The sequence below is a fragment of the Sparus aurata genome, chromosome 11 (genome assembly GCF_900880675.1).
Source record: "Sparus aurata chromosome 11, fSpaAur1.1, whole genome shotgun sequence".
Taxonomy (NCBI): domain Eukaryota; kingdom Metazoa; phylum Chordata; class Actinopteri; order Spariformes; family Sparidae; genus Sparus; species Sparus aurata.
In genome coordinates, this window is record NC_044197.1 from 9393994 (window position 1) to 9418299 (window position 24306).

Here is a 24306-nt window from a genome sequence, read left to right on the forward strand (position 1 = left end):
GGCTCATGGCTCATGACAGGCTGTAACATGGACATGTACATTATGAACATAAACACGAAAATGCTGGATTACATTTCCGTCTCCGCCAGTGAGGGAGTAAGTGCACACTCGACGGATTGACTAGTTTGGTCTAGCTACCGGAAGACACGGATGTCAACAAACAGGTAAGTAGCTCCTTGCACAAACACACTGTTTTAACTACTTTTATATTCAGTTTGAGTCATACACCCTACAGTGCTGTGTGCTAAGGTGTCTGTTGATGTTGCATAACTTTTGGTGTGAGATTTGGAGCATGTTAAGACGCTTAAAACACAGTGTAAAGTTCTGACCCCATGCTGTTAGCGTTCAATGCTAGGTCTCCGTTCACGGAGCTCTGTAACGGTTGGACCAACTGTGTTTGCGTCTTCGGTACTGGCAAGTCAAGGGTAGCTTGAGCAATGAAGCTGCATGTTTAAATCGACCGAAGTTCTCCTTTAAGTAACTTGTGTCTCCCAGATAGTTTGGCACATAAGAATTGATTCAGCATAGCTGTTCTGGCTCAGGCATTTGTGAGTTGGCCAATCAGAGGAGACTTGATAATCAGGATGGGGGCTGTTAGAGAGACAGGAGCTGAAAGAGGGATGGACAGTATAAGAAAACTGGTGTGTTTTTGGGTCATTAAAGCCCCCCCAAAAACCATATATATATGAATCTGAAAATGAGCAGAATATGTCTCCTTTGAAATGATTTGTGTTTTATTAAATGTTCATTTCAGTTAGTCTTAAATTATTTATACATTCGTTAAAGGCTAAAACTTTTAGGCCTTAAAGATTACATTTATTCTTACTTTAAACAAATTAGTTTCTTTATCTTTATCTCTATTTATAGAATGATGAAAGTAAGTTAATGATCATTTAAAACAATATTTTACAAGTTTAAATGCAACTTTGATTAAACGAGCTTGTGACAAAGAAACATTGTAATATTTTGAACAGATCATCTTATGATCATCTCTTATTCATTAAATGTAGGCGACAGTAACTGAGTATGAGGACTGTGGAAATATCTTCACAGCATGTGATGATTTATCATTTATCCTATGACGTAAGAGGCACACAGCACATTTTAACTTATTTTCTGCACACGAAGCACCGAAACTGAGACACATCAGCTCATTTTTGATTTGACACTTAATTGATGTTGGGAGTTGCTCTCGCGGTATTTCAGTATCACGTGACAGGGCTACCTCCTGGCACGTGACATTGTTTTGTCTGAGCCGCGGGGTCGCTGCTGCAAAGTCCTGAGTGAGTTATAATGGCCAGAAACGAGGAGAAACAACAAGGGAAGCTGAACAGACTTTGGCTTCAGAAAGAGAGAGAAGGTGAGCATATAGAAGACGTAACAAACGCTTTAGTTTAATTTATATTTTGCGTATTAAGAACAGGCTTCTGACGAGCAGCTAGCTTTAACTGTTAGCTACAGTGCTGCTAACTGTCAGTTGTTATGCTAACTTCATCTAAAAACCTCCTGTGGCTAATGTTCCCCTAATGTCTTCATCATCCGACCTGAATAAGTAATATTAAAAGATAGTCCTCCATTGTTTCTACATTGCTTACACCACTACGTCTTCTCTTAGTAGTTATATATATTCAGTGTTTTCTTTCAATGTGTCATTTACAGAGGGACGACTCAAAGATGTACACAAGCGGAGACCCAAACTGGTAATTAACAACATAATAGAATAACATTAACAATTCAACTCAATGCATTTGTATCCATACTAGCTTGTTACAGCCAACATTTGTCTTCACAGTCTACTCTGAACTCATCTTCCTCTGTGAAAAAGTGGATCCCCAGCATCAAGAGTGAAATAGAGTATTACCTGCAGGTTAGTAAAGCTTCAAACAGATTCTACAAAGATAGTTTCTACTCACACTCAATTCCCTGTCCCTGTTTGTGTCTTTCCCCCCTCAGCAGTCCCAGCTGTCTCATTACCCAGAGAGGAAGATCGCCGAGTTCCAGCTGCAAATAGAGGCTTTAGAGAAAGAGTACAAAAGCTTCATCACCAAACTACGAGTCCTTGACCCCACCTGCAAACATAAGCCGTGGACTCCTCGAGCATACTGCAAAAGGAGAGCAGACACGCAAGAATCTCCAAGTCTTGGTCAGTGTGGCAAAGGTTAAGGCTAAACTCCCAACATGCAGTCAAAGCATGTGCTGTTATTCACCAACAGCTTCTAGATAGATAATTTCAATCTTTGTCCTGTTTTGACTCTCTTTTAAACATACTGTAATAGTCAATGGCTCATCTTTGGTTTGGGCGATCTGACAAAAAACTAATAATGCAATCTATTTATCATGATCCAATCTGTACTCTTAAATTTCAGCAGCTGTCTCCTCTGCACAAAATATCAAGCTTCCACGTATTTACTTCCAGCGATGATCCAGTTTTCATGGAGACCGACGTGGTGTCCGTGAAGGGAAGGGTGTGTGTGGGTGTGTGGCTGTTTGTTTGTTTGTTTGTGTGTGTGTGTGTGTGTGTGTGTGTGTGTGTGTGTGTGTGTGTGTGTGTGTGTTTGTGTGTGGGTTTGGCTATGGCCGTGTGGTTGTGAGTGTGAGGTGTGTGAGATGTGTGAGACGTCTGAGTGACAAGAGACGAACGGACAGGGAAAGAAAATGCAGCTGAATGAATACACCGCATTTTTAAATAGCGTTAAAAACAATAAATACCAAACGCAATATTTGAAGGTCGGAGTTGATTCTGTGGCGCACTGCCATGAATTAGTTGATGTGTGGGAAACACTTATGAGCATCTACTGTATGCAATAAAATGTATACTCTTTCACCCACCTACTCTGGATTCTATACATTATCTACCTCGTATCCCCTCAAAGATGTACTCTTTTTTATCACTGCTGCTGATTAAATATGCAAAAACATAAATGGAAAACTGAAATTTGGTATAACTTCTCATCTCCTTTAACATGTTTCTGACTGAATTTCGATTTTTGGTGAACTATTCCTTTAAGACAGCAGTAACTTGCATTTCACACTTCTGTGTATCTTCACTCTCATTTACAGTGAAAACCCCTCGGCCCTGTGAGTCATACAACGGCAGCAGTCAGCACGGTGGAGGTGAAAGTGACCTGGGTTGCATTTGGACAGGAAGTAGCAAAACCTCAGGGGAACAGGGACCGCTCAGCGTTTCCCCTGTCCCCACAGAGGCAGTCCTTGCAGACCAGGACCAGCCCCTCTCCTTCAACCATACAAGACTGGCAATAGCTGCTGCTGCGTTCAGAGGACCGTCAGTTCAGCATGGCTCTTCTCAAACCCAGAACCTAGCCAGGATGCTGCAGTGTGGCCTGCCAAACCTTGTTAATGCTTCACTGAGGCAAACAGTTTCAACCCAACACAGAGAAACCGAGAATGTTGATGGCGTTGGACAGAAAAGCGTCGTCCTAGAACTAAAGTCAGACTGTGAAGAAACAGAGAGGATACCTGACAAACCATCCAACACTAGGACAACAGAGGAGAGGACGGGCCATGTCCTGGGACTAGACTGTTACTCTTCTTCTGACGAGGAGTGTGGCACATGATGTTTTTTGATCATGACATATAATCCACAGTCTTCCTCATTTTGAATTACAGTGAAGGGTTTTTATTTATTTCCCCAGTAACCTTGTGGATAGAAGCTCTTGTTACGGTGTTGGATCACGTGGGCAGATCAATATCATGATTGTTATCTCAGCATTTTTTGAGAATCACATATTACAAAAAAAAAAAAAACATTGTCTCTTTGATGTTTGTTTCAGATTTGAGTTCAATGTAACGTAATGTGATATCAGGACTGTGAATCACAGTGTGAAACTGTTATAGAGAGGAGCTGAATTTTCTTGTTGAATTAAAGCTCCACTCGGCGTGCAAGGGAAAAGGTTTGCATGCAAGCAACACATGAGTAATGATGTTCATTTCGGGTTGAGAAACTCGTCGTAATTTTCAGGCATTCCTCCATTTCTGTGATCAGTCATCGCGACCACAACTACCTCCACTATGCAATAGAAAGAAGGGAGACCGTGTGAGAAGCAGACAGTAATTGTTAGATACTTGCTGATTCAGTGATTCATTTTACTCCGCCACAATTAACTAGTGCAGCAACACCGAACACGACCTGGTTAGACCCCAAAACCCCACCCTCCCACCTAACCCGTTCTATGCAACTGCTGTTGCTGCGAGGACCGCTTTCAGCATGACACTTCTGGGAAACCGGCTCATCAGCTTGTAGAGCGCAGACACCCTGTGCAGTTTATGGTTATGCTTGACGTAGTTACCCTTTTAGTCGAGCCCTGTATGCACGGTTCAAGGTGGGTTTCCCTTTATCTCTGCAAGGGTGTGGAGAAACGAAACTTTATGCAACAGCGGACAGAGGAGAGGTTTTGGGAGCTCCCTTTGTGGTCATTAAAATACAGACAAAAAGTTGAAACTTTACTTTTCACAATATAAAAGACTGACTTGACTTCTCAACAAAGTGGTTTTCCGAAGTTTAAGTGCATGAGAAAACATTGCAATCAACTGTTGCAGCCCCCTCCACCACAAGGCTGGGTACTTCACACATTCTGTTTTTGTGGTTGGAAAGATGCCCTTTATCACAAACCACTAACCAGTACAAAATATTTGCAAACCGATTTTCTTTATTAAAGATAAGATAAGAGCTGATGATAAATGGAAACTGTTGCAACCACAACGAAAGGAGCAGCGTGATACCCGTATCCAAGGAAACAAACCCAAAAGTCTCACAAAGATCACAATGATTCGAAGTCTTTGGTGAGTGGGGAGGAAAGCCGTGTGTGTGTTCAGCTTTCCTGTAAGCTCATCTCTAGGGGTACTGGTTGAGGTTTATTGTCACCTCTGTCAAGTATCGCTGTCTCTCGCTACCGGCTTCTTCACAAGCAGCCAGCAGGAATGCATTAGACTTGCATCCTTTTCATGTGGCAGCAGCATCTTCCCACCAAGAATACGCTGTGTGCTACTGAAACTGCTGTATCACTGTTTACTAACACTGTGCCCGATGAAGACCAATACAGGAGGATAATACATGTTATAACAAAGCGTTTTGGAACTGCTCAACACTAAAGATAAGAATTCAAGATTCAGGTTCATTTTCTGAGGAAGCACTTGACGTGACAGTGTGTGTGTGTGAGAAGAGAAGTTCCCAGCAGTGTTAAGAAGTGCTTCCGCTGGGTCACAGGAGAAAAAGATTAAGATTTCATATAGGTCGCTGCACAGGTAACTGTGGTTGCTCACTCTTTCCTTTCGTGGAATTTGTGAAAAGGTCTCATTATGATGATGACAAGATGGTGGTTAGTGAGGTGGGGGTCAGCTGAAACCTCCAGCTTCCTTTCCCTGCAAGTCTTTTCATAAGCAAGGTGCAAAATCAACGTTGAACAAGATAAGCAGATAAAAACCCAAACTGTGTCAGACAGACTCATAAAGTCAATACCATGCAGCATGTAGCAGATGAGAGGAATAGATGAGTAAATAGATGATGTTTCATGGCTATAAGTTTTAACTAACGTGCACTTCAGTCCGTGTGGGAGGGTTTTGTGGGTGGCGAGTGTCTTGACAGCTCGAAGCTTCTTCTTTTTTTTTTCAAAGTCAGAGGTGCTGAGACAAAAACTACACACCTCCTTTGTGCAGAGGCGATACATGCACACACAGTTTGTCACTCACGGTGAGGACCTGCAACATGAGCTGTGACCAGAGCTACCCGTTCCCACAGGTGTTCCTCGTGGATGAAGGCAGTGGCCGTGGGGGTCGGCAGCACCCTTCCCAGTCGCCAAATCTCGTACCCTGCTGGTCCTTCCCGCCTCCCCAGGAGAGAGCAAGGGCCCGTGGAAAGAGCCGGGGCTGCATGGGGGTCAGCCACAGCGCAGCCCTGGTTGTGCTGATGCTGTTCCTGCTTGTGTTTGCAGCCCTGGGGCTCGGATTCTACCAGATTTACAACATGCAGAAGGAGCTGAAAGAAATTGATAAGGTAAGGGTGTGAGAGATGATTTTTTATTTTTACGGTGTTGTTTTAATATATTTGTATTGGGATTTTTTTCATCTTTTGTAGATTTCCTTTCATTTTTGAGTACCTTGTAAATGTTGCACTGACGGTACTGTAGGAATGAAGTTGAATTGCAGTGAGCTTTTAGTCAGTAAACTAATGATGACTGCAGAAGTCAGTGGAAATGAGTAATTCTGAGTTTGAAAACAAAGGAAACGTGAAAATGTGGCAGCAGTGTGCAGAATATTAGAGGCAGGTCAAAAAGTGGTGAGGCTTTACAAACTAACTGGTAGGTAATAAATAATATAATATTCCTGCGTGTAGAATAGGGCTGTGTGATATAGGAAAAAATGAGAATTATCTTTGTTGCATCACAATTTTCATTTCTGCTGAAGAAACATGAAAATGTGGCATTTGTTGATGTCTGTCCCCCCTAAAAAAACATGTTTCTTACATCTGGAGAACAACATTTGTAGTCCAGGACCTCTCTGCAGCACTCCTACACTTCATTATGATGCTGTTTTCTCACACATTGTACCTTTATCAAAAAGTGGATGCTTCTGCCATTTGGATATAGCTGATTAATTGAGCAGCCCTCATGTAGCTTATTGCTTCTTGTGCAGTTTTAATGGGGGCAAAGTTGCATGTAAAAAAAAGGTGTGACTTCTGGCACCTCTGCTCGGGATGATAAAGAGGTGTGAGGTGGGTGAGGTGAGTGGAAAGCCGAGCTGGAAAGTTTATTAATTAATTAATCCTTCAGCTTTTGAGGTGTGCATGTCCCTCACACTCTACCTCTACTCATGACATTTAAAAATGCAAACCGAGGCTGCGAGCGTTCCATCTGTGGTCGTCGGTCCAGTGAGACAGGATTTCCTCTCTCTCTCTCTGACTTGAGCACTGAGAGGGCTCTTGAGAGACGCCGAGGCGCTGTGTGATGTGGTATTGAGATTCCTCTGTTCTCTTTTGTCTCACTAAAGGCGAAACCTGTGAGTGAGTTTAATGCGCCACAGAAGCAAATCGGTGAGTGTAAACACAGCACACCACGCACACACGTGAAGTGTTCCCAATAAAGTAAAAGAAGAGCTGATGTGACTTAAATCTGATGGTTGTTTCAGGTCACTATGAACCTGAGGTGAACGGAGGAGACAAAGATGAAGACAGACCCGCAGCGCATGTGATAGGTAGGCTGAACGTCATGATTCAAATGGAACCAATACTTTGTGATTCTCTTTTCTGTTGATGACACTATTTTCCTCTCCTCTTGCAGGGCGGATTGAAAAAAGACACTCCGATACTTTGCGCTGGGATCCGCGGACGGGTCGGGCTTTCACATCCGGAGGAGTTGCTTACCAGTTTGAGGATGGCGCTCTGCGAGTCAACGAGACCGGACTCTTCCACGTCTACTCCAGAGTGGAGTTGGTCTTTAAGGACTGTGACCAAAAGTCCTCGTTTGTTCACTCTGTGTTTGTGAGGAGAGAAGGAGTCTCCTTACCCATGACCCTGATGGAGGGCCACAGAGCGAGTTTCTGCTCCCAGCATCCGGGGCGCCCCTGGACCACAGAGAGTTACCTCGGCTCCGCCCTGCAGCTGCAGAAACACGATAGGGTCTTTGTGAATGTTTCGCAGCCCAGTTATCTCAGTCATGAACATTATGCCAACTTCTTTGGTCTTTACAAGATCTGAAGAGTTGGAGGTTTTTGTGGTGTAGTGATTTTACTCCAGTGAAAGAATGTAAACTGCTCAGGCAGAAGTGAATCTTACTCGCCACTTTGCCCGAACAATTCCCATGTTGAATGTCGTTTTGATGTGACGTATAATATCTGCACTGAAAAGCATAATATGAAATGTAATGTCAAAGGTGCAATGTGTAAGAATGTCATGACATCTCTGTATTGTGTTGCAGAGATGTCTCCTAAAGTACCCAATCCAGAACTGTAAACATCAACACTGCCCCGGCTCTCCCGGCGCCCAGTCTGAACCAGTAGCTGCATGGCTAACTGAGCTAACTGGCTAACATCTTACTCTGGTGATTTACTGCCCCACCATTTGTTTTTAAGTATGAATCAGACAATTGGCCAATTCTTACACATTGCACCTTTTTAAAGCCCAGAGAAAATCATATACATTCTCTTTAATGCCAGCTTTAAAATTAGTGGAACAAATATTTTTAACTTTTTATAAAAGTTGAGAGAGTCAGTCAACACTAATGCGTTGATCTAGTTGTAGCATCTGTAAAATATTTATTCTAGAGTGGATCGGACACTTCTGATGTCTAAATGTGTGCTTATGAAAGGGAAAACAGTGTTATATGTTGGTAAATAAAGAGTTAATTTAAGTTGAGTTTCATGTGGAAATGTTTCCATAAATGAGGTCTGACATGCATGAGCTGTCTGTCATGTAATAAACACCCACAGGAGTTTTGGGTCATGACCACTGGAAAGTATTTCGATGGAGAGACACCAACTCAACTTCTGCTCCTGACAATGAACTTGATTTCCATATATTCCACCGCGGTGCAGCAGAAGTCTGAAACAGAGCCAGATTTGTGTTTTGGAAGATGATTGACGCTTGATTGAAAGTTTTGAGTGTTTGTCTTACAGACTTCACTGCAGTGCAGATGCATTTCGTTGAGCTTTATTCGTGCATTTTCACACCTTCATCATGCTGGGCTTTTTTTTCTTCTCTTTTTTACAGTTAACCACAAACATTCATGTTAGCTGAGTACAAGCAGACGTGCAGGCTGGGCACAGATGGGGGGGACAAGACACTGTCGGGTTTGACGTGTGTTTCCTTCCTGTATGAAAATTTTAAGTGTCCCATGGAGGTCGACTTTGTGAAAGAGCTTGCGTTTCTTTTTAACCACGTGGTAAACTTTAAATCATCATGGTAAATCATTTTCGTATTGGGACCCCGGGGTTTCAGTTATTTCAGACTAATTCATAGTCTGCTCACAAAAGTGGGTGTTTTTGTAATCTTTTAGGGGCCTTGCTATATATCCTGAGACATAAACAGCCTTAAGGGCACAAAAACTAACAATTGCTTTATTGTGTTTTCCTAAGGAAATAGTGACACGTTGTACTTTAAAGCAGTTCTTTTCCCCAACTCAACTAAACTAAGCTGAACTAAACAGCCTATAATGCGATTAATGCATTCACACAGGCAGACCGCAGTGTGAAACGGCAAAGCAAATGCTGCCGGGCTGATTGTTTACTGCTGAAGTTATAAACCACTATCAGATCAAGGTCAGATTGGTTTGATTAAGCCTTAACAGCAGGCTTTTTCTATAACGCCGAATGAGATGTTTTGCACGTCAATCACCATCTGATGTTTGAAATGTAAAAGGTTGTGTAGCTCAGTCATGCCTGAGCTCCCGAGACATCCGTACAAAAGCAGATGATGCATATTATCTCCCGGGAAAAAAAAGTAGGTCAGGAAACAAAACTTTTTAATCTTTATTTGTAAAGGAAAACTTACTAGATGGGATCTATTAAGAGAAAAAGCAGTTTTCAATTACCTCAACGGTTTCAGTGTGCTTACGGGGCATTTGAGTGTTGTTGTAAAGCAGACCGATGATGTGTGGGAAAGTGAAGAACGAGCACAGGTTTCAGGTTTAGCCACTGAAAGGATGATGACTTCAATCTCCTCGACTCTTCTGTGAAATAACACAACCGAAAAAACGTTAGTTTTACCGATCCAAGGGCACATTTTGTCTAACAATGGAGACGGGGGTTACTACGGCAGCCCTGAGAGTCAAAAAACAGAACAAGCTTTCACACAGGTCAACGTTTCGCTTTCTGGAAGCACTCACAGAAAAGCCATTACTGAGGAGAGCAAATTAAGTTCTGAAGGAGAAGGTTTGTTGTCTTAAAGGAGTATCTATTGTTTTCAGAGGAATCACCGGGGGCTGAAAATGTCACAAAGGTTCCAGGAGTGGCAAAAGTGCTAGACGCCCATGTCCTTGTGCACTGTGGGGGAGTTTATTGTTCTCGATTTGTTCCTGAGAGGCTTTTATCTGCGTTATTGAATATTCATGATAAAGTGAACAAGATCGAAGTTTAAAAACATGTTTCGAAGCACAATGTGTGGGCCTAGTTTCAGTGGCATGGACCAAACCAACCCACCAACTGTCAGCCTGCTTCTGATTCATACGTCACCCAAGTACTTGACATAAGCTTTTTCCAGCTGGGCTCTAACCACCTGAAACCAGTGACAGGAGCTCAGAGACAGAACGAGAAATACAGAAAATCTCTCATAGGAAAGAGGGAAAATGTGTCCAACCTGGTCAGAAAATACGGTGTGTTAATGTAGCATCCATCGCTCTTATAAAGGTGAGTGAGAAGATGAGTTTTTAGTGCCTTTGAAGGAAACTTAATGCCACATCATACAGTCACATTTCAGGCAGTGGTGTGGGCACGTCCTTCGCGACACCACTGCGCATGAAGTGAGGTCGACAAAGAATTGTGTTTCCGAGTATGCTGTGGAGGAACTTGTCCATCCATCACCTTGGCGTGAACTGACTTAACAGACACAACAGCAGGTCTGAGCTTCACTGATGCTCTTGTTGCTGAATGGGAGCAAATCCCTGCAGCCATGTTTCTAACATCTGATGGAGAGACTGACCAGGAGAGTGGATCATTGTGTGGTGTCAGTGTGGTGTTGTGTTGTGTAAGACAGGCTGCAGATGATTCTGTGTGACTCATGTTTCACCACTGCCACACGGAAAAGATTAGGAGACAGCAAACTGAAACTGAAATGCTGAGTATCATTTCCATCTTGTCTTCGGCGCCATCTGTCGAACATGTAATGATTTGCATTTAATAATTTTCTTTTTTTCCTTTTTTTTCTTTTTTTTTACTGTCTGTTTGTCGGTAGTTTTTTCAGCAGGATCACAAAAACCACTTAACAAATTCCTAAGAAACTTTTTTTTAACATTGTGAATTTCTTTTTTGACATTTTCTTTTCAATTTCCCATGAATAATTCAAGAAGGTGAGTGAGTTTTCCAGAATTCGTTGATTTTTTTGGATGAGGCTTGATTGGATTAAAGGGGTAAAGGTATGCGCTCTACTGAGTGCCATTCTTGTAGTCTTTTGCAAACCCTCCTTTAAGATAACATGTCTTTGTAAAGAGGACTTTCTGCAACATGAAAAGCCAGAAAGAGGATTCAAAAGTGCTTAGTCGGCCCCTCAGCCATCTACTTGCACTGAATCATGCTTTTATGGCATATTAATAATTATATTTTTTTAACATGGCTAAACAAAACTAAAGTGTGTTATGTAAAAAGCCACATAAATCCTTGTTCAATCTGAATGTTCAGGCTGGACTCTCTCCTCATTTTAATATCTGAAACCTTTGAAATTCAAATCCACCTCGGTCACATGTGGATGAAACTCAACACAAACTCAACGCAAACATGGACACAGTTTGGACTTAATTAATGACAAATGCACAGGTCAGATCTTCTATAGTCAGATCTCTTAGCTGGAGCTAAAAGTATATCATGCTGACGTGTCATACAAAACTCCTAAACAGAAGCACATGTGCAGCTGAAAAGAGGAGAAATGGGTAGAAAAATACATTTACATTGGGTCTTCAAACTTAATGTATTCACCAACACAGTAACAGCAACCACAAGAACAATCTTATGTGACCAGATGTTTTTTTTAAAAAAAAGATGCATTCAGGAATAAAACGCTGGTGTAAAATGTTAGTATTGATTGAAAATAGTTTTAAATGGTAACATCATGCAATGTATGTTTACCCCACAAGAGGGCAGCAAATCATCATCTATGCTAATTACACTCCCTGACACTTGACCCAGATTACTTACACACACACCTGGGCTTGATGAGGGACAGGAAGTGACATCATATCTGTGGTCGTTTGGTTGTTACTTGACGTGTTTCCTGTTCAGCTGAGTGACAGAACGTCAGCTTGTCTGAAAGTTTAAAACCTGTTTCAGAGCAGAAATGATTCCCTGAGCGTCCATTGATTACACAGAGCTACTTTTTATGAAGGGAATCCCCTGTGAGTTCATGTTTTAACATTACATTTTATTGTTTGAAATGAGCACATGGAGGATAAACTGACATATCTCATGTACAAATCAAATTATTTTGCGAACACTTTGTCCTGCAGTTTGAAGTTTGTTGACCTTTTTATGTGTTTAGGCTCATTTGCTTATTTTAATTGTTGTGTGCTTTCGATCTGAGGTTGCTGAAGCTAGTTGTGTACGGCAACTTACGCTGACTAGTGGTTAAAACAGGCAAGTGTGAATGAAAACAGTCGTATGTTATTAGAAACTAAGCTGCAAGGTGATAAAGTGCAGTCTGACTGACTGACTGGTGTCATGATGAAACTTTAGGGAACATATTTCTCAGGCTCCGGTCATCTGACATCATATATTGACCTCTAAGTTCATATATTTAAAAATTCATTCATTCATGCTTCATTTCTCATTTCTAGGATTTCCTCCTTATTGTTCCTCTTTCCAAGACACCGCATGTCTTGTATTACATAACCCTGCAAATGTAAGTGCATCATTGTGGCTGTTGTTAATGTGCAGAAAGACAGTAACCAACTTTACCAGGTGAATTACTGCCTCAGCAGACTGATGCTTCACAGCAGACTGTGGCGTAACTGTGGGATTCACTTTGTCCTGATTACCGCTCCACAGTGCTGTGAGGACGAGTGTGCATCAAGCGCGGGTCAGGTGTCGTTCATGCTGGTTACACACTCACCTGTGGGTGTTTTTTTTTATCAGACACCGGCTGCATCCACTCTCATTCGTTCACGATAGCAGTAGTTTAGTTCCTGGAAGAGATGTCAGGTTTCATTATGCTCTTTAAAATAGACTCATTTAATGTTGTTGTCTCAGTTCCTCTTATTCTATTTTCTTTTCACGACGTCATTTAATTTCCTATGCTGCGGATGTGTAATTGTGTGAGTACTGGTCATTGTTGAGACCGTGCAGCCGGTCGTGCAAAACGGAGGAATGCAAATAGATGATACAGAGCCTCACCTGTGTGTGTGTGTGTGTGTGTGTGTGTGTGTGTGTGTGTACCTGTGTGTGGGTTACCTGTAGTGCTTCAGGGCTCCACTGGGGGGAGATGATGTCGCTCCTCTCCCTCACTCAGTCAGGACACTGGACTGAAGGTAAGAGCTGTGTGCTGTCCTCACCACTCACTCTTTACCATTCCTCCTGATTAAGGTAAAATTACCGCCAACAAACTACTGCAAACCTCTGAACACTGTTCTAAAGAGTTTCCTTTGTTAATATTGTTTAATCCGGGAGAAAGATGCATGTTTTGATGGTTTTCTGTTCAGTTCGACCGTTTACTCCGTCAGTGATGGCCTTTAGCCTCATCACCGTTACAATGAAACATCTGTGCTGTTTGGCTCAAGTGCCGACTTAAGAGACTAGTTCATAAAAAAAAAATGTAGGTTCACATTTTCACATATTATAAGCTACCAGTACCATATTGATATTCCTACCTAACATGACATATCACCTTGTTGGAGTAAGAGGCGACCAGGCAGCCAAACCAGTGACCACAGTTCAAGACTGCGCTACAACATGTGTAAGCATGACAGGGTATTTTCAAGTAGACCGCAGCACAAATAACAGATATTTTAGATGAAGAGTCGGAACAGCTCCATCCGTGCTGGTTGCGACCAAACCAGGTATTTTAAGCCTAAACATGATCTTGTCCTAAACACAACCAAGTGGTTTGCTGTGCCTAAACCCCATCGTACGTAAGCACAGCGTTGAGCAGAAACTAAAATGGAAAACTGAACCTAAAGAAAAGTAAAGTTTCATCATATCTTTGTTTGTAGATACGCACATTGCCAACGTTTATTCTGGTGCTTAGGTTGGCAAAAATGGGTCGGATATCCAAGAGATTTGAAAATATCTCATTAGTCAGATTCAGTGTTATAGCCTCTTTAAAATAGTAAGGAGGCACTACAACTAGACTTTCACTCAGTAGAGCGTGTACCTCCACCGATGGCCGGCATTCCCCTTTAATTTAACTTTAACTTCCCTCACTATCCATGCATTACTCTCTGAACAATTTTAAGCAGTTTTTGTGTATCCTGTTGACAGACCGACAAACAAACGACACGGAGGTCATTAAATAAGTCATTGAAGCATTTAGAATTTGCACTGAAGTAGTTTTCTCCTAGATTATGCTATAACCACACATGAAGTTCCGGTCACTAAAGACAAAAAAATTTAGTTATGTGTGATCGTGGGAGTTGTTGGCTTCATAGTTTGCTTCAACCACCATTGATGTTAAAAAAAAACAAAAAAACGTTGTGACTCAGGCGTTAAGTCTCTTTCCCCAACTTCCTCCCTCACTCTCGGACTCATTCCCGGATGTTATCGCAACCAGATGTAACCAAATGACACTCACTATAATGTAGACTTGATTACTTGAATATGTTTGAACATTGTTGGAAAAGTGTCTGATACTGTACACTCGCTGCTCAACAAAATATCAAAGGTCTTGCATATTTAAATTTTTTGGACGTTTTAACAGAAATCTTACACATTATATCTTAAACCATGTACATTTTATTTAGCAGTGAATTGGCTTTCTCCCAGATTGTGGTTATTATTACATTTTTCATACCATTCTAACATTATTCATATAGAAATTGTTTCCAGATTTTTTTTATTTTTTTTTTTTTCAGTCAGTTTTCTAACTTTTGGAAGTGAATGTAACACGGCTACAGATGATCAAATCTGTTGCTGACAGTTATCGTATTAACTGAGTATAACTAGAAACAAGATGCTGGGTGGAAATGAGAAGACCTGTGTTATACTTTATTTAAAGAACTGTATTTAAAGACTTTTATTTCAACACATGTCAGCCCCACAAAATAATGACATGACAACTTTAGTAGTGTTAACCCATGTGAACTTGACTTCACATGAGGACTGTCAACAAATAAATGAATAATAACTGAAGTCAGTCAGACACTCTGTGTACATATTTCACAGTCAGGAGCTCTAATAATCCCAAAAATATGAATCACCTTCCGGTGTTCAGTGGGAGTGAATCACCCTCCCACTATTTATTTAGTGTTCATTAAATAGAAAGCAGCTGCAGACAAGTTATGTGTAGGTGTGTGTTCCTGTTCCTGCTCATGAGCAAATGTCAGCCCTACAAAACTTGTCCGGTTTACATTGTTAGTAGTTACTTCAGGTGCAAATGATGATTTGGTGAAATTGAAAGGGGGAAGACAAAATGTTTCAGAAGCATCTGAAAACATACCAGCATTCCATGTGACAGATGTGACATTTAAGAAAACACCTGTTTAACCAGACACTGTGAGTCATCCAGTAAAAAACAAACTGTGTACAAATTCAGCTTTTTTTTTTTTAAAGTTCGGGGCTGTTGTCTGTGAGGCAGACATGAACATGATATCAAGTCATGCATACGAGATCAGAAGATGAACGCTGGACCGCTTCTGATCTCTTCTTGATTGACATTTTGTTTGTACAGTAATATGTCATGTAAAAGTCCCAGTCCATGGGCACTGCGAGGCTACCAAACTGTTGGCCTTCCGGTTACAAGATCAGAAACAGAGGTACACGTCAGTAAAGTTAAAGGAATAGTTCGGGTTTTTTGAAGCTGGGTCATATAAAGTACATATCTATAGTCGGTCTGTTCTGTACTGTAATTGCCGATCAGCGAAGCCTCAGTTTGGAGAAGCAGAGAGCCACTCCAGCCCAGACGCTCAGCTTTGTGCTGCAGTGAACGGAGTCCAGATGCAAAGCAAATTTTTACCCACCTAAAACAAGGCCCACCTAAAAAAATCTATATCAGTTCAAGCGTACGTTGTATAGAGAAAATTCACACCGCTTTACATCGCCGTCAGACCGCCCTTTCTTTTGGCACTACATTTTCTCAACCCTAGAACCTCTGTATCCCTACGCCAAAACTCTGACCCAAACAGGTGATCTGCGAGCGGCGAAATACGGTGCGAGGCCCAGTTGCGCTAATGCGTAGGGATACGGAGGTTCTACGGTTGAGAAAATGTCGTGCCAAAAGAAAGGGCGGTCTGACGGCGATGTAAAGTGGTGTGAATTTTCTCTATACAACGTACGCTTGAACTGATACAGATTTTTTTTAGGTGGGCTTTGTTTTAGGTGCTTAAAATTTGCTTTGCATCTGGACTCCGTTCACTGCAGTACAAAGCTGAGCATCTGGGCTGGAGCGGCTCTCTGGTTCTCCAAACTGAGGCTGCGCTGATCGGCAATTACGGTAGGGAACAGATCGCCTATAGATATGTACTTTATATGACCCCGCTTCAAATAACCCGAACTATCCCTTTAAGACGATTTGATGTCATGATACCACCTGAAATGTTTTACTGCTTTTGATTATCCATTTACTTCTGTTGTCTTTTCTAAGCATTGCGCGTCCTTTTGTGCTCGTACTGTGGGCTGTGCTGCAATCATAACAGCGATACTAAGTATGATGTCTAATTGTGTACACAGTATGTTGATTTTGTGTAGCTTCATTGGCAAGAATTTCTGAATATACGCCATGAGATTTTTACAATGTTTGCATGATATTTCATCACTAACTTCACTTTGCTTCCAACACTGTTTTAGCTGGTTATAACAGCTACAGCTAGCTACGGTTGCTAGTTATACTGAGATGAAAATGAGATGAAAATATGAAATTAGAAGGAATGCATAACGTCGCTGTCCAGTCAATAAAAAATAACTGGTATTGGTATTATAGATTTTTTTTTTTGGGGGGGGGGGGGGGGGGGGGTTAAAACTGAAGGAAATGTCTCTCTCTCTTTGTCTCTCTGTCTATCTTTCTTTCTGTCTTTCTGTCTGTCTGTGCCACTGGTTAGCGTGCAGTTTGGACCACAGTCATAGATTACGTTTCACCTGCAGTCAAAGGAATCTATTCACAGCAGCTAAATCTGATTACAGAGCTGTAGACCACAAGGAAATTGATCTTTGTGTGGCCTGTTTACTTCATGTATAAAGGCCTGGCCGCTGAGGCCTCATTAGATTTGTGGAAAGGATGGAAACGCCTCTATAGATTAATTGGCGTGTTGAGTCTGCATATCCCTCTCAGTGCAGTTACCGATATTTACACACAGGGGTCACTGAACATCTGTCGCTTCACTGTGAAGTTATCAACTGTGATTCTTGCAACGTCTGCTTCATTTATCATCAAGCCGACACTCGCAGGCTTGAGCTAAACTGCCGGTGTGAGAACGAGACCGCAGCTTTCTCCCAAATAAAAGGCGCACATCCAATTGTTACAGGGAATGCACCTTTCTTCTGACAATGCATCAACAAAAACACTGAGGGGGTCCACCGGTATATATTATTTTAGTCAGCACAAGCCTTCCTGGAATTGTACAGTATGCATTAAATCTCTATAAATTGCTCACAAATGGCTTTTAGCCTGCCTGTGAGGCTGAACGCAGCTGGAGAAGCTGACAGATACTGGCAGAGAGCAGCAGGGGGGGATTCCCTGTGCCATCTCTCAAACTCTGTGAGTCTGTTTAGGGAAGGCGACAATAAACTCGGCCAGCAGTCGACAAACAGCTCGACAGAACCCACTCATGCTGCGAGATAAGGTCTATGAAGCCCAGTGTGGAGGTGGGACGAATAAACCTCGGGGGGACTCCCCTGTCCATATATTGGGAAATCTTATCTCTCTCTCTCTCTGAGTCTTTGTTTCTCTCTCTGTCTGCCCCCCCCCCCCCCCCCCCCCGTCTCTCCCTTTCTTTATTTCCTTCTCTTCAGCATCCTGTCTGCAGTTTCATCTCACCCCTGTCACATGCAAACACAACACTTTTTAATTTTCCATAGAAAGGTGCTAGAGATGTTTATCTAGGTCTCTCTCTCCGTGTCCCTCTGACACTGTCCTCTGTGATGCATCTACGGGTGCATAATGACTCAACCAGCAGCAGAAACCTGTTCCACACTGCTCTCCACTCCCCGCAGCCATCACACTTGCTGTTTTGGGAGCACAGTACCAAAAAGTGTGGGTGTGTGGTCCAAGAAATGTGCCCATCGTCTCCCTGTGTGAATGAAATGGAAAGTATGAATTTACCAGAAATGTGGGCTGCAGATCATTCGATTATATAAACAATCATTTCCTCAAATAACTAAGCACATTTTGCTTTCTGGTCAAGCTCCTTGCAAAGAAGAGAGCAATGCAAAACCTCCAACGTGTCGTCATGTTTGTTCTTTAACGCAGCATGTCAGCACTTCAGACTATCACACATTTACCATAAACGGACCAGACCGCGCCACACACGCTGTGTTTCTTATCATGTAACACACGCACAAGATGTGCTGCTTTGGGGCACACAGCAGGAAGAGGGTGCTGCGATTCAAGTGCACTTGGAGAAGTGAGGGCAGAAAGTGTGTGCAACATGACACCACGGAGTTAATGATAGATGTGATGTTAGGTTTCTATGGTTCCCTTGCAGCGAGAGATGGCAGCTCTCTAGTAGGCAAGCTTTCTTTGCCTACTTGGGGGCAGCAGTATCCAGATGTGAGGACGACACTGATATGGTGTCACAAAAGTGAGGTGGCAAACGAACAGTTAACAGCAGATACAAGGTGACATTTTCATCCATTTGGAGCTGTGTTTCTGACTTCCTGGCAAATGACAAAAATCCAATATTAACTGTCTTTTGAGCTCAGCTTTCGGTCTCTACCAGCTGTTCGCCAACTGTATTAGTTGTTTTTTTTAAAGCATTTTTACTGATCAACCCAACTAACTCAGATGCAGGTGTGCTGGAAAGTGCCTTGAGAAAAAACCCTGCTCTTTCTCAGCGTCTGAATTTTTTTTTTTCATTCTACTATAAATACATAAAAATTGTGTTGCCGTGCAAGAGCGTTTTCAGCTGCCAGCTACAGGCCAAAAAAATGCTACGAGAGCATTGAGGGTAAGACAAAACCGTGATGCTGTGGAGCTGCAAGTCTAGTCAAGATCGTTTGTTGTAGACATGCATAAAATGCCAAGTATTTAAGCCAAATACAGAAATAGATCAAATCATTACACAAGCAACATCACATATAATAACATGATGAAATAAAAAGACAAAGAGTAAAGTGAGGAATCTTCGTGAGTGCAACACCGCTGTCGTAGATAAAAATCCCAGGTCTGTAAAAGCTTACCTGGCGTGCTGTAGGTGCTACCTACAGACAAAAAACGTCACAACGTCACAACAATGTCAAGTGCTGAAAACATGCATGTTGAAGTGAACATGTATGTAACGCTGTGATCTTCCCCTCTCACTGAAGCTACATGGTGCAGAAACAAGTGTGGCGGAGCGGCTCGGGCGAAGACACTGCAGCTTTTGGCAGCGTTCAGCCGCTTCTCCCTCGCCATTCGTCGATTTAAAAGAGCCGAGGTGAGCACGCATAGACCCCTCCGAAAACTATTGGAGCAGCGAGGCCAGTTCCTTTATTTTTTTGGCTGTACACTGAAAACAATTGGGTTTGACATCAGAAGACGAACATGATCAGAGGCGAAGAGATCAGCAGTTCAGCTCTTCATTCCAAATATTGACATCTTGATCGGTCAAACAACTGTGAAGATGGCATCATTGTAACGGAAAGCCACATTTTTAAGTGAGCAAAAGTACAGGAACGGATAGATTACAGTGAATAATACATAATATTCATTTGCATTCATGTGTTGCTTGCAGTAACTGCATCAAGCCTGCAACCCACTGACCATCACCAAACCTTTTCATTCTTCTTTTTTGCCGCCTCTTTCAGCGGATGTTTGATTCGAGGGGGTTTCCCCCTTCAGTCTCCTCTTCAGGAGGTGAAATGCATGCTCAATAGGGTTTCAGGTCTGGAGATTGGCTCGGCGGGTCTAAAACCTTCCGCTTCTTTCCCCTGGTTGTTTTGGCAGTGTGCTCTGGGTCGTGGTCTTGCTGCATGATGAAGGATGCATCACTTTTTAAATCGGTGTTACATCACCAATGAGGTTCATTGAGCACGTCCCAGAGGAAGCCATGCAGCTATTTTAGGGTTTTTCTTTGCAGCTTTCACAATGTTTCTGTAATCAACTGCTGATGTTTTTCATAGTCTACCAGTTCGAGATCTGTTGCGGAGTACACCAGTGGTTTATTTCTTTCTTCACAATGTTCCAAAAGGTTGTACTGGCGATGGCCAGTGTTTGTGCAATGGCTCTGATTGCTTGCACAGCTGGGCAGCAAGAAACACCTGTCTGTCACATGTTCCATTAAAGCTAGGGTCTGTAATGTTGTTCAGAAACACATTTAGTAATACTGGGTGAAATGATCCTGCTATCCTGAGAGTAGTCAATACATTATGTATTCAGAAAAAGGAATGAAAATAATCGGACCTCTGTGGCAGCTGTAGGACTGAGAAAAAGCTGACCAATCCGTGCCATCCGGCCCGGCTAGCACGGATTGGTCAGATGCCTTCATGTCTCGCTCTGTCCCTCCCTCCTCCGTGCGTGCACACTTACGTTTCACTGTTGCCGGAAATATTCAGCACACTCCTCTGCAGAAATACGGAGTTGCAGGAGAAGACGTTCATTTGGTTACAATGGCAGAGAAAATGCAGCCAGCGTTACTTGTAACAGCTCACAAGGGCAAGGAAAGGCAAGGAAAAGAAAGCCTCAGGCAGAAAAGGCTGTGACGAAAAAGGCTCTGGATAAAGAAAGAAGTCGGACCGAGTCAACATCGGTGCAGCGTTTGAGCGGTGGAGACAACTGGGGCATGTGAAGGGCTTGAAAAGTGATGGAGAGGTTGCTCTCTTTCTGTTGGACAGGTAATTATTTGTTTTGTTTCAGGGGGATTTGTTATTTTCATGAAATATGTGAGGTTTGCCAACTTGGCTACGTTTGTAGCTCGTATTAGCCCAATGCTAACGTTAGCTTCTTTCTGTGTTGTTCTTAGCCATGAGAATGGCTAATGAGTAGGCCCAATTTCCACTGGATAGGGGTCCACTTCGTTGCGGCTCCGATCCTGTTTTGCTCCACCTTCTGGCATTCCCCACCGGTTGCGGTTTGAGTCCGCCACGGCGCAGCACGGTGGACAGCTGGCCTCACGATGTGTGCTGGTATCAACACAGAGTGTTTTATTTTTGAAAAGTAACCGGATGTAGTTTGTTATTTAGGCGCTTGACTTCCTGTCTGCTCCGTGCTAAATTCAGCTGAATTGCTGCATCTTGCTCCGGCATCTCCTTCTCCCTGCTGAGTCCCACTAACAGATGCGCGTTGAACTTTATGGGGCGTGGCTTTGGACGGAGCACTGACGGGATGGGGAGGGGGGGGTGGAACTTGGAGGAGTTGCCACTTTCAAATCTTGCTGGCTCTCTTGCTAGCTCTCCAGGATTGTAGACCCTAGCTTTAATTTTGCCAACTTGAAAAATGGGTGGGTTCAAACAAAAGGTAAAAGGTGCTATCTAACAGATCTAGATGCAAATATCTGGAAATGGAATCTGACATACTCATCTCTTGTCTTGCATTCATCTTTTTATGTAAAAGCCAAATGTTTTCAGCGTACAGCAAAAATAAAGGAACCGGCCTCGCTGTTCCAGTAGCTTTTGGGGGGGGGGGGCTGTATATGATCAGTGGCTGGAGAGAATATCCCCGGATGCTCACGTTGACCTGTGCTGAGTGTCGAAGCGTCGTCAGAAAACACCTGCTGATTTGTTAAAGGAACCGAAAACACATTTTCTCTACTGGTGTCTTCTACTGAGCAACATGAAAACACTATCTTCTTCCAAATGTTGAACAGATTTTATCTCGTTTAAAATGAAAGATTTGTGTGTTTGTGAAAACGTAGTACCATCTGATTAAAGACACGATGACAGTTGTAGGGTTGTCGGCTTGTTTATCCCGGCAATCTAATCTGAACAAACCACAAAGCCCTGATGAAACAGAGCAGTTTGTGTCTGTTAAACTCTAAATAAATACTAATAAAGTTTTTTGTTTTTGTTTTTTCACTTTTGAAAATAAAAGCTGCAAAAGAGAATTCAATGGAAAAGAGAATTCAATGGAAATCTCTGTGGCTGAGTGCAAAAAACAGCTTTTTCAGTGTTTATATGGAACATTTTTTTTTTAGCTCTTTTTACCACAAATGTGCTTTTATGTGCACGTTACGTAAATCGTTGTTTTTGTGAAAAACTGACAGGAAGCAACTCTTCTCTCCCAAATGTCATATGACGCTGTGGTTTGCATCTAGAACAGTAAATCAATCTAAATCACATTAATGCAGAATTTGTAAATGAGAAAGTGTGATGACATGTAATGTCAAACACACAGATCCAAACTCCTACTGCGTGACAGAGTCGGTGAAGAGTCCCGTCTCTTAATTTAGAGTATGACAAACAAAATGACTTCAGTTGTAAAACTGAACCAAACTAGGGTACTTTTTTCACCATCAACATCAAAAAGCTTTCATAGATTGAATCTCGTTTAGTTTAATGAAACTGAGCTAACGTTTTTTTTTTTTTCTAACAGAGGTGTGAGGTGGTATGAAGATGCCCCTGCAGAGCAAAGCCCCTGGGACTCCCCCATCCATTTCATCCTCTTTTCTATGAAATGTTCACGTTATTCATGCTATGGAAAGCAGTGAGTGTCACAACCTCCCTGAACATGAGATGCTAAGTCAGCTGCATGGATACAGCACCAAGCACAGGTTACATTATCAACAAGAGTGTGTGCTCAAACAAGAACACCATTCATTGTAATTCAGGTTTTTGACATCTAGAGCTGAGCAGTTTTGCCTTTTTTTTCATGCGTGGGTCCAACTTTCGTTTATCTGGCGATACGATACACATTCCTGATCCGCATGTGGGGGTGGTAACGATAGACGTGTGTTGAGACAAGTACAGAGATGTGTATGATGGTACATAACCACCTCTTCTCCAAATGTGACATATGCAGGTCAGTAGACCCTAAGCCACGTGGAGAGACAGACTCCACCCTGATGATTTGATATACAAAACCTAAGCCAAAGTGTGTGAAACTACTTGATAACTGTTGATTATCCTACCAACTTTGGTTGATTATCTACCCAACACTAATTGTAGCACGTTGATCACAAAGCTAAAGGCACACTTTGTGCGGGATACCAAAATTAGTCATTTTCTGATACTGGACCACTGCGCACAACTCAAGAGTTCCAATGAAACCAAAGAGGGTAATGTAATTTATTTTCTAGTGATATTCAAGTTGATATCCTCACTGATGTCGAGAACACAATTCTTTTTAAGAATAATACTGAGTTGAAGTGATATCGTGAGAGTTCAGGACTCGAGGGAAAAAAAAGGAAAAAGATGTCACAGTGGGATTGTTGCTCCTAGTTTGTGCTGTTCCGGGGAACAATTTGAGTGTTACACAGTCCAAGCAAGACACTGGCTGGAGCTGATGTTAACATTCAGTCCGTCTAAGTCAATACAGAAACAAATGTGGTGACAAGATACACAGAATGCCCCAACGTCGGCAGGGACGATGAAAACTGCCAGCGAGTTAACAAGACAGAAACAATGCAATGAATTAAATATTGAAGCAAGGAATTTTTCTGGTGATTCAAGCGGCCCCGTGGACAAAAGAAGTGGAAGCACCACCGCCCTTGTGTCAAAGATCTTGATCTGCGACAAAAGAAAGACGAAATGTATTTTTGGCATTATTTTGGCTCCATGGATTAATGTATACTTGTGTTAAATGAATTACTGTAACTTTGTTTTAGTGCCAGTTCGTATCACCAAGCTAAAGATCAGCTTCGTTCTCCAAGATAGGACTCCTCAACTCCTGCCCTGCACTATACTGAAGAGTAGTTGCAAGGTGGTGATTCATCCGACCTGGATAAGTCTTCATCCGACCGTATGAAAATCCTTAGGAAGAAGTAAGACAACTATCGAGAAACAGCTGATCTTCTCGATGATGGTCCTTTTCTGTAGGCCTCAGTTTTAGATTTTGACTTTTTAGTTATTTGAAGAATTCTGGGGCTGGGCTGGGCTGGGCTGGGCTGTGGTTGATGTCAGTGAAACTGCACACATGATTAAAGTGCAGCTTAAACTTGCTGTCTTTGCTGCACAGAGGAGAGGAAATGCAGCTAGAACAAAGACTGGGAGACTTTTACCAGGTGAATTTAGTTCAAGCTCTTCAGAGCAGCGCTCTTATTTTTCAATTCAGACTGAATCCTACAGGCCCCGTGAAGTGTCTATTGTGTGCAACTGAACCAATTCAAAGATGAGGCGCAGAGATGTTACGAACTAAGAAACACAACAGAAATTGGTTTT

General features: G+C 42.3%; 2 protein-coding genes across 2 annotated transcripts; both read left to right on the forward strand.

Annotated features, from left to right (window-relative positions):
- Positions 1 to 1207: 1207 nt before the first annotated feature.
- On the forward strand, positions 1208 to 3929 carry LOC115590830 (uncharacterized). The gene is made up of 5 exons (XM_030432278.1): positions 1208 to 1360; positions 1660 to 1700; positions 1793 to 1867; positions 1954 to 2143; positions 3061 to 3929. The coding sequence occupies exons 1-5, from the start codon at positions 1294 to 1296 to the stop codon at positions 3573 to 3575; spliced, it is 888 nt and encodes a 295-aa protein (XP_030288138.1). The 5' UTR covers positions 1208 to 1293; the 3' UTR covers positions 3576 to 3929.
- A 1313-nt stretch (positions 3930 to 5242) lies between these two features.
- faslg (Fas ligand (TNF superfamily, member 6)) lies at positions 5243 to 8365 on the forward strand. Its single transcript, XM_030432280.1, has 4 exons — positions 5243 to 6010; positions 7003 to 7045; positions 7141 to 7206; positions 7293 to 8365. Exons 1-4 carry the CDS (start codon positions 5723 to 5725, stop codon positions 7706 to 7708), a joined length of 813 nt encoding a protein of 270 aa, XP_030288140.1. The 5' UTR covers positions 5243 to 5722; the 3' UTR covers positions 7709 to 8365.
- The last annotated feature ends 15941 nt before the right edge of the window (positions 8366 to 24306 follow it).

Excerpts from the sequence above, each read along its gene's own strand:
- LOC115590830 (XM_030432278.1), top strand. The coding sequence starts at position 1,294 with ATGGCCAGAAACGAGGAGAAACAACAAGGGAAGCTGAACAGACTTTGG. Across the intron at positions 1,361-1,659 it reads GCTTCAGAAAGAGAGAGAAG|AGGGACGACTCAAAGATGTA; the intron begins GTGAGCATATAG and ends TGTCATTTACAG. Across the intron at positions 1,701-1,792 it reads ACAAGCGGAGACCCAAACTG|TCTACTCTGAACTCATCTTC; the intron begins GTAATTAACAAC and ends TTGTCTTCACAG.
- faslg (XM_030432280.1), top strand. The coding sequence starts at position 5,723 with ATGAGCTGTGACCAGAGCTACCCGTTCCCACAGGTGTTCCTCGTGGAT. Across the intron at positions 7,046-7,140 it reads TGCGCCACAGAAGCAAATCG|GTCACTATGAACCTGAGGTG; the intron begins GTGAGTGTAAAC and ends TGGTTGTTTCAG. Across the intron at positions 7,207-7,292 it reads ACCCGCAGCGCATGTGATAG|GGCGGATTGAAAAAAGACAC; the intron begins GTAGGCTGAACG and ends CTCCTCTTGCAG.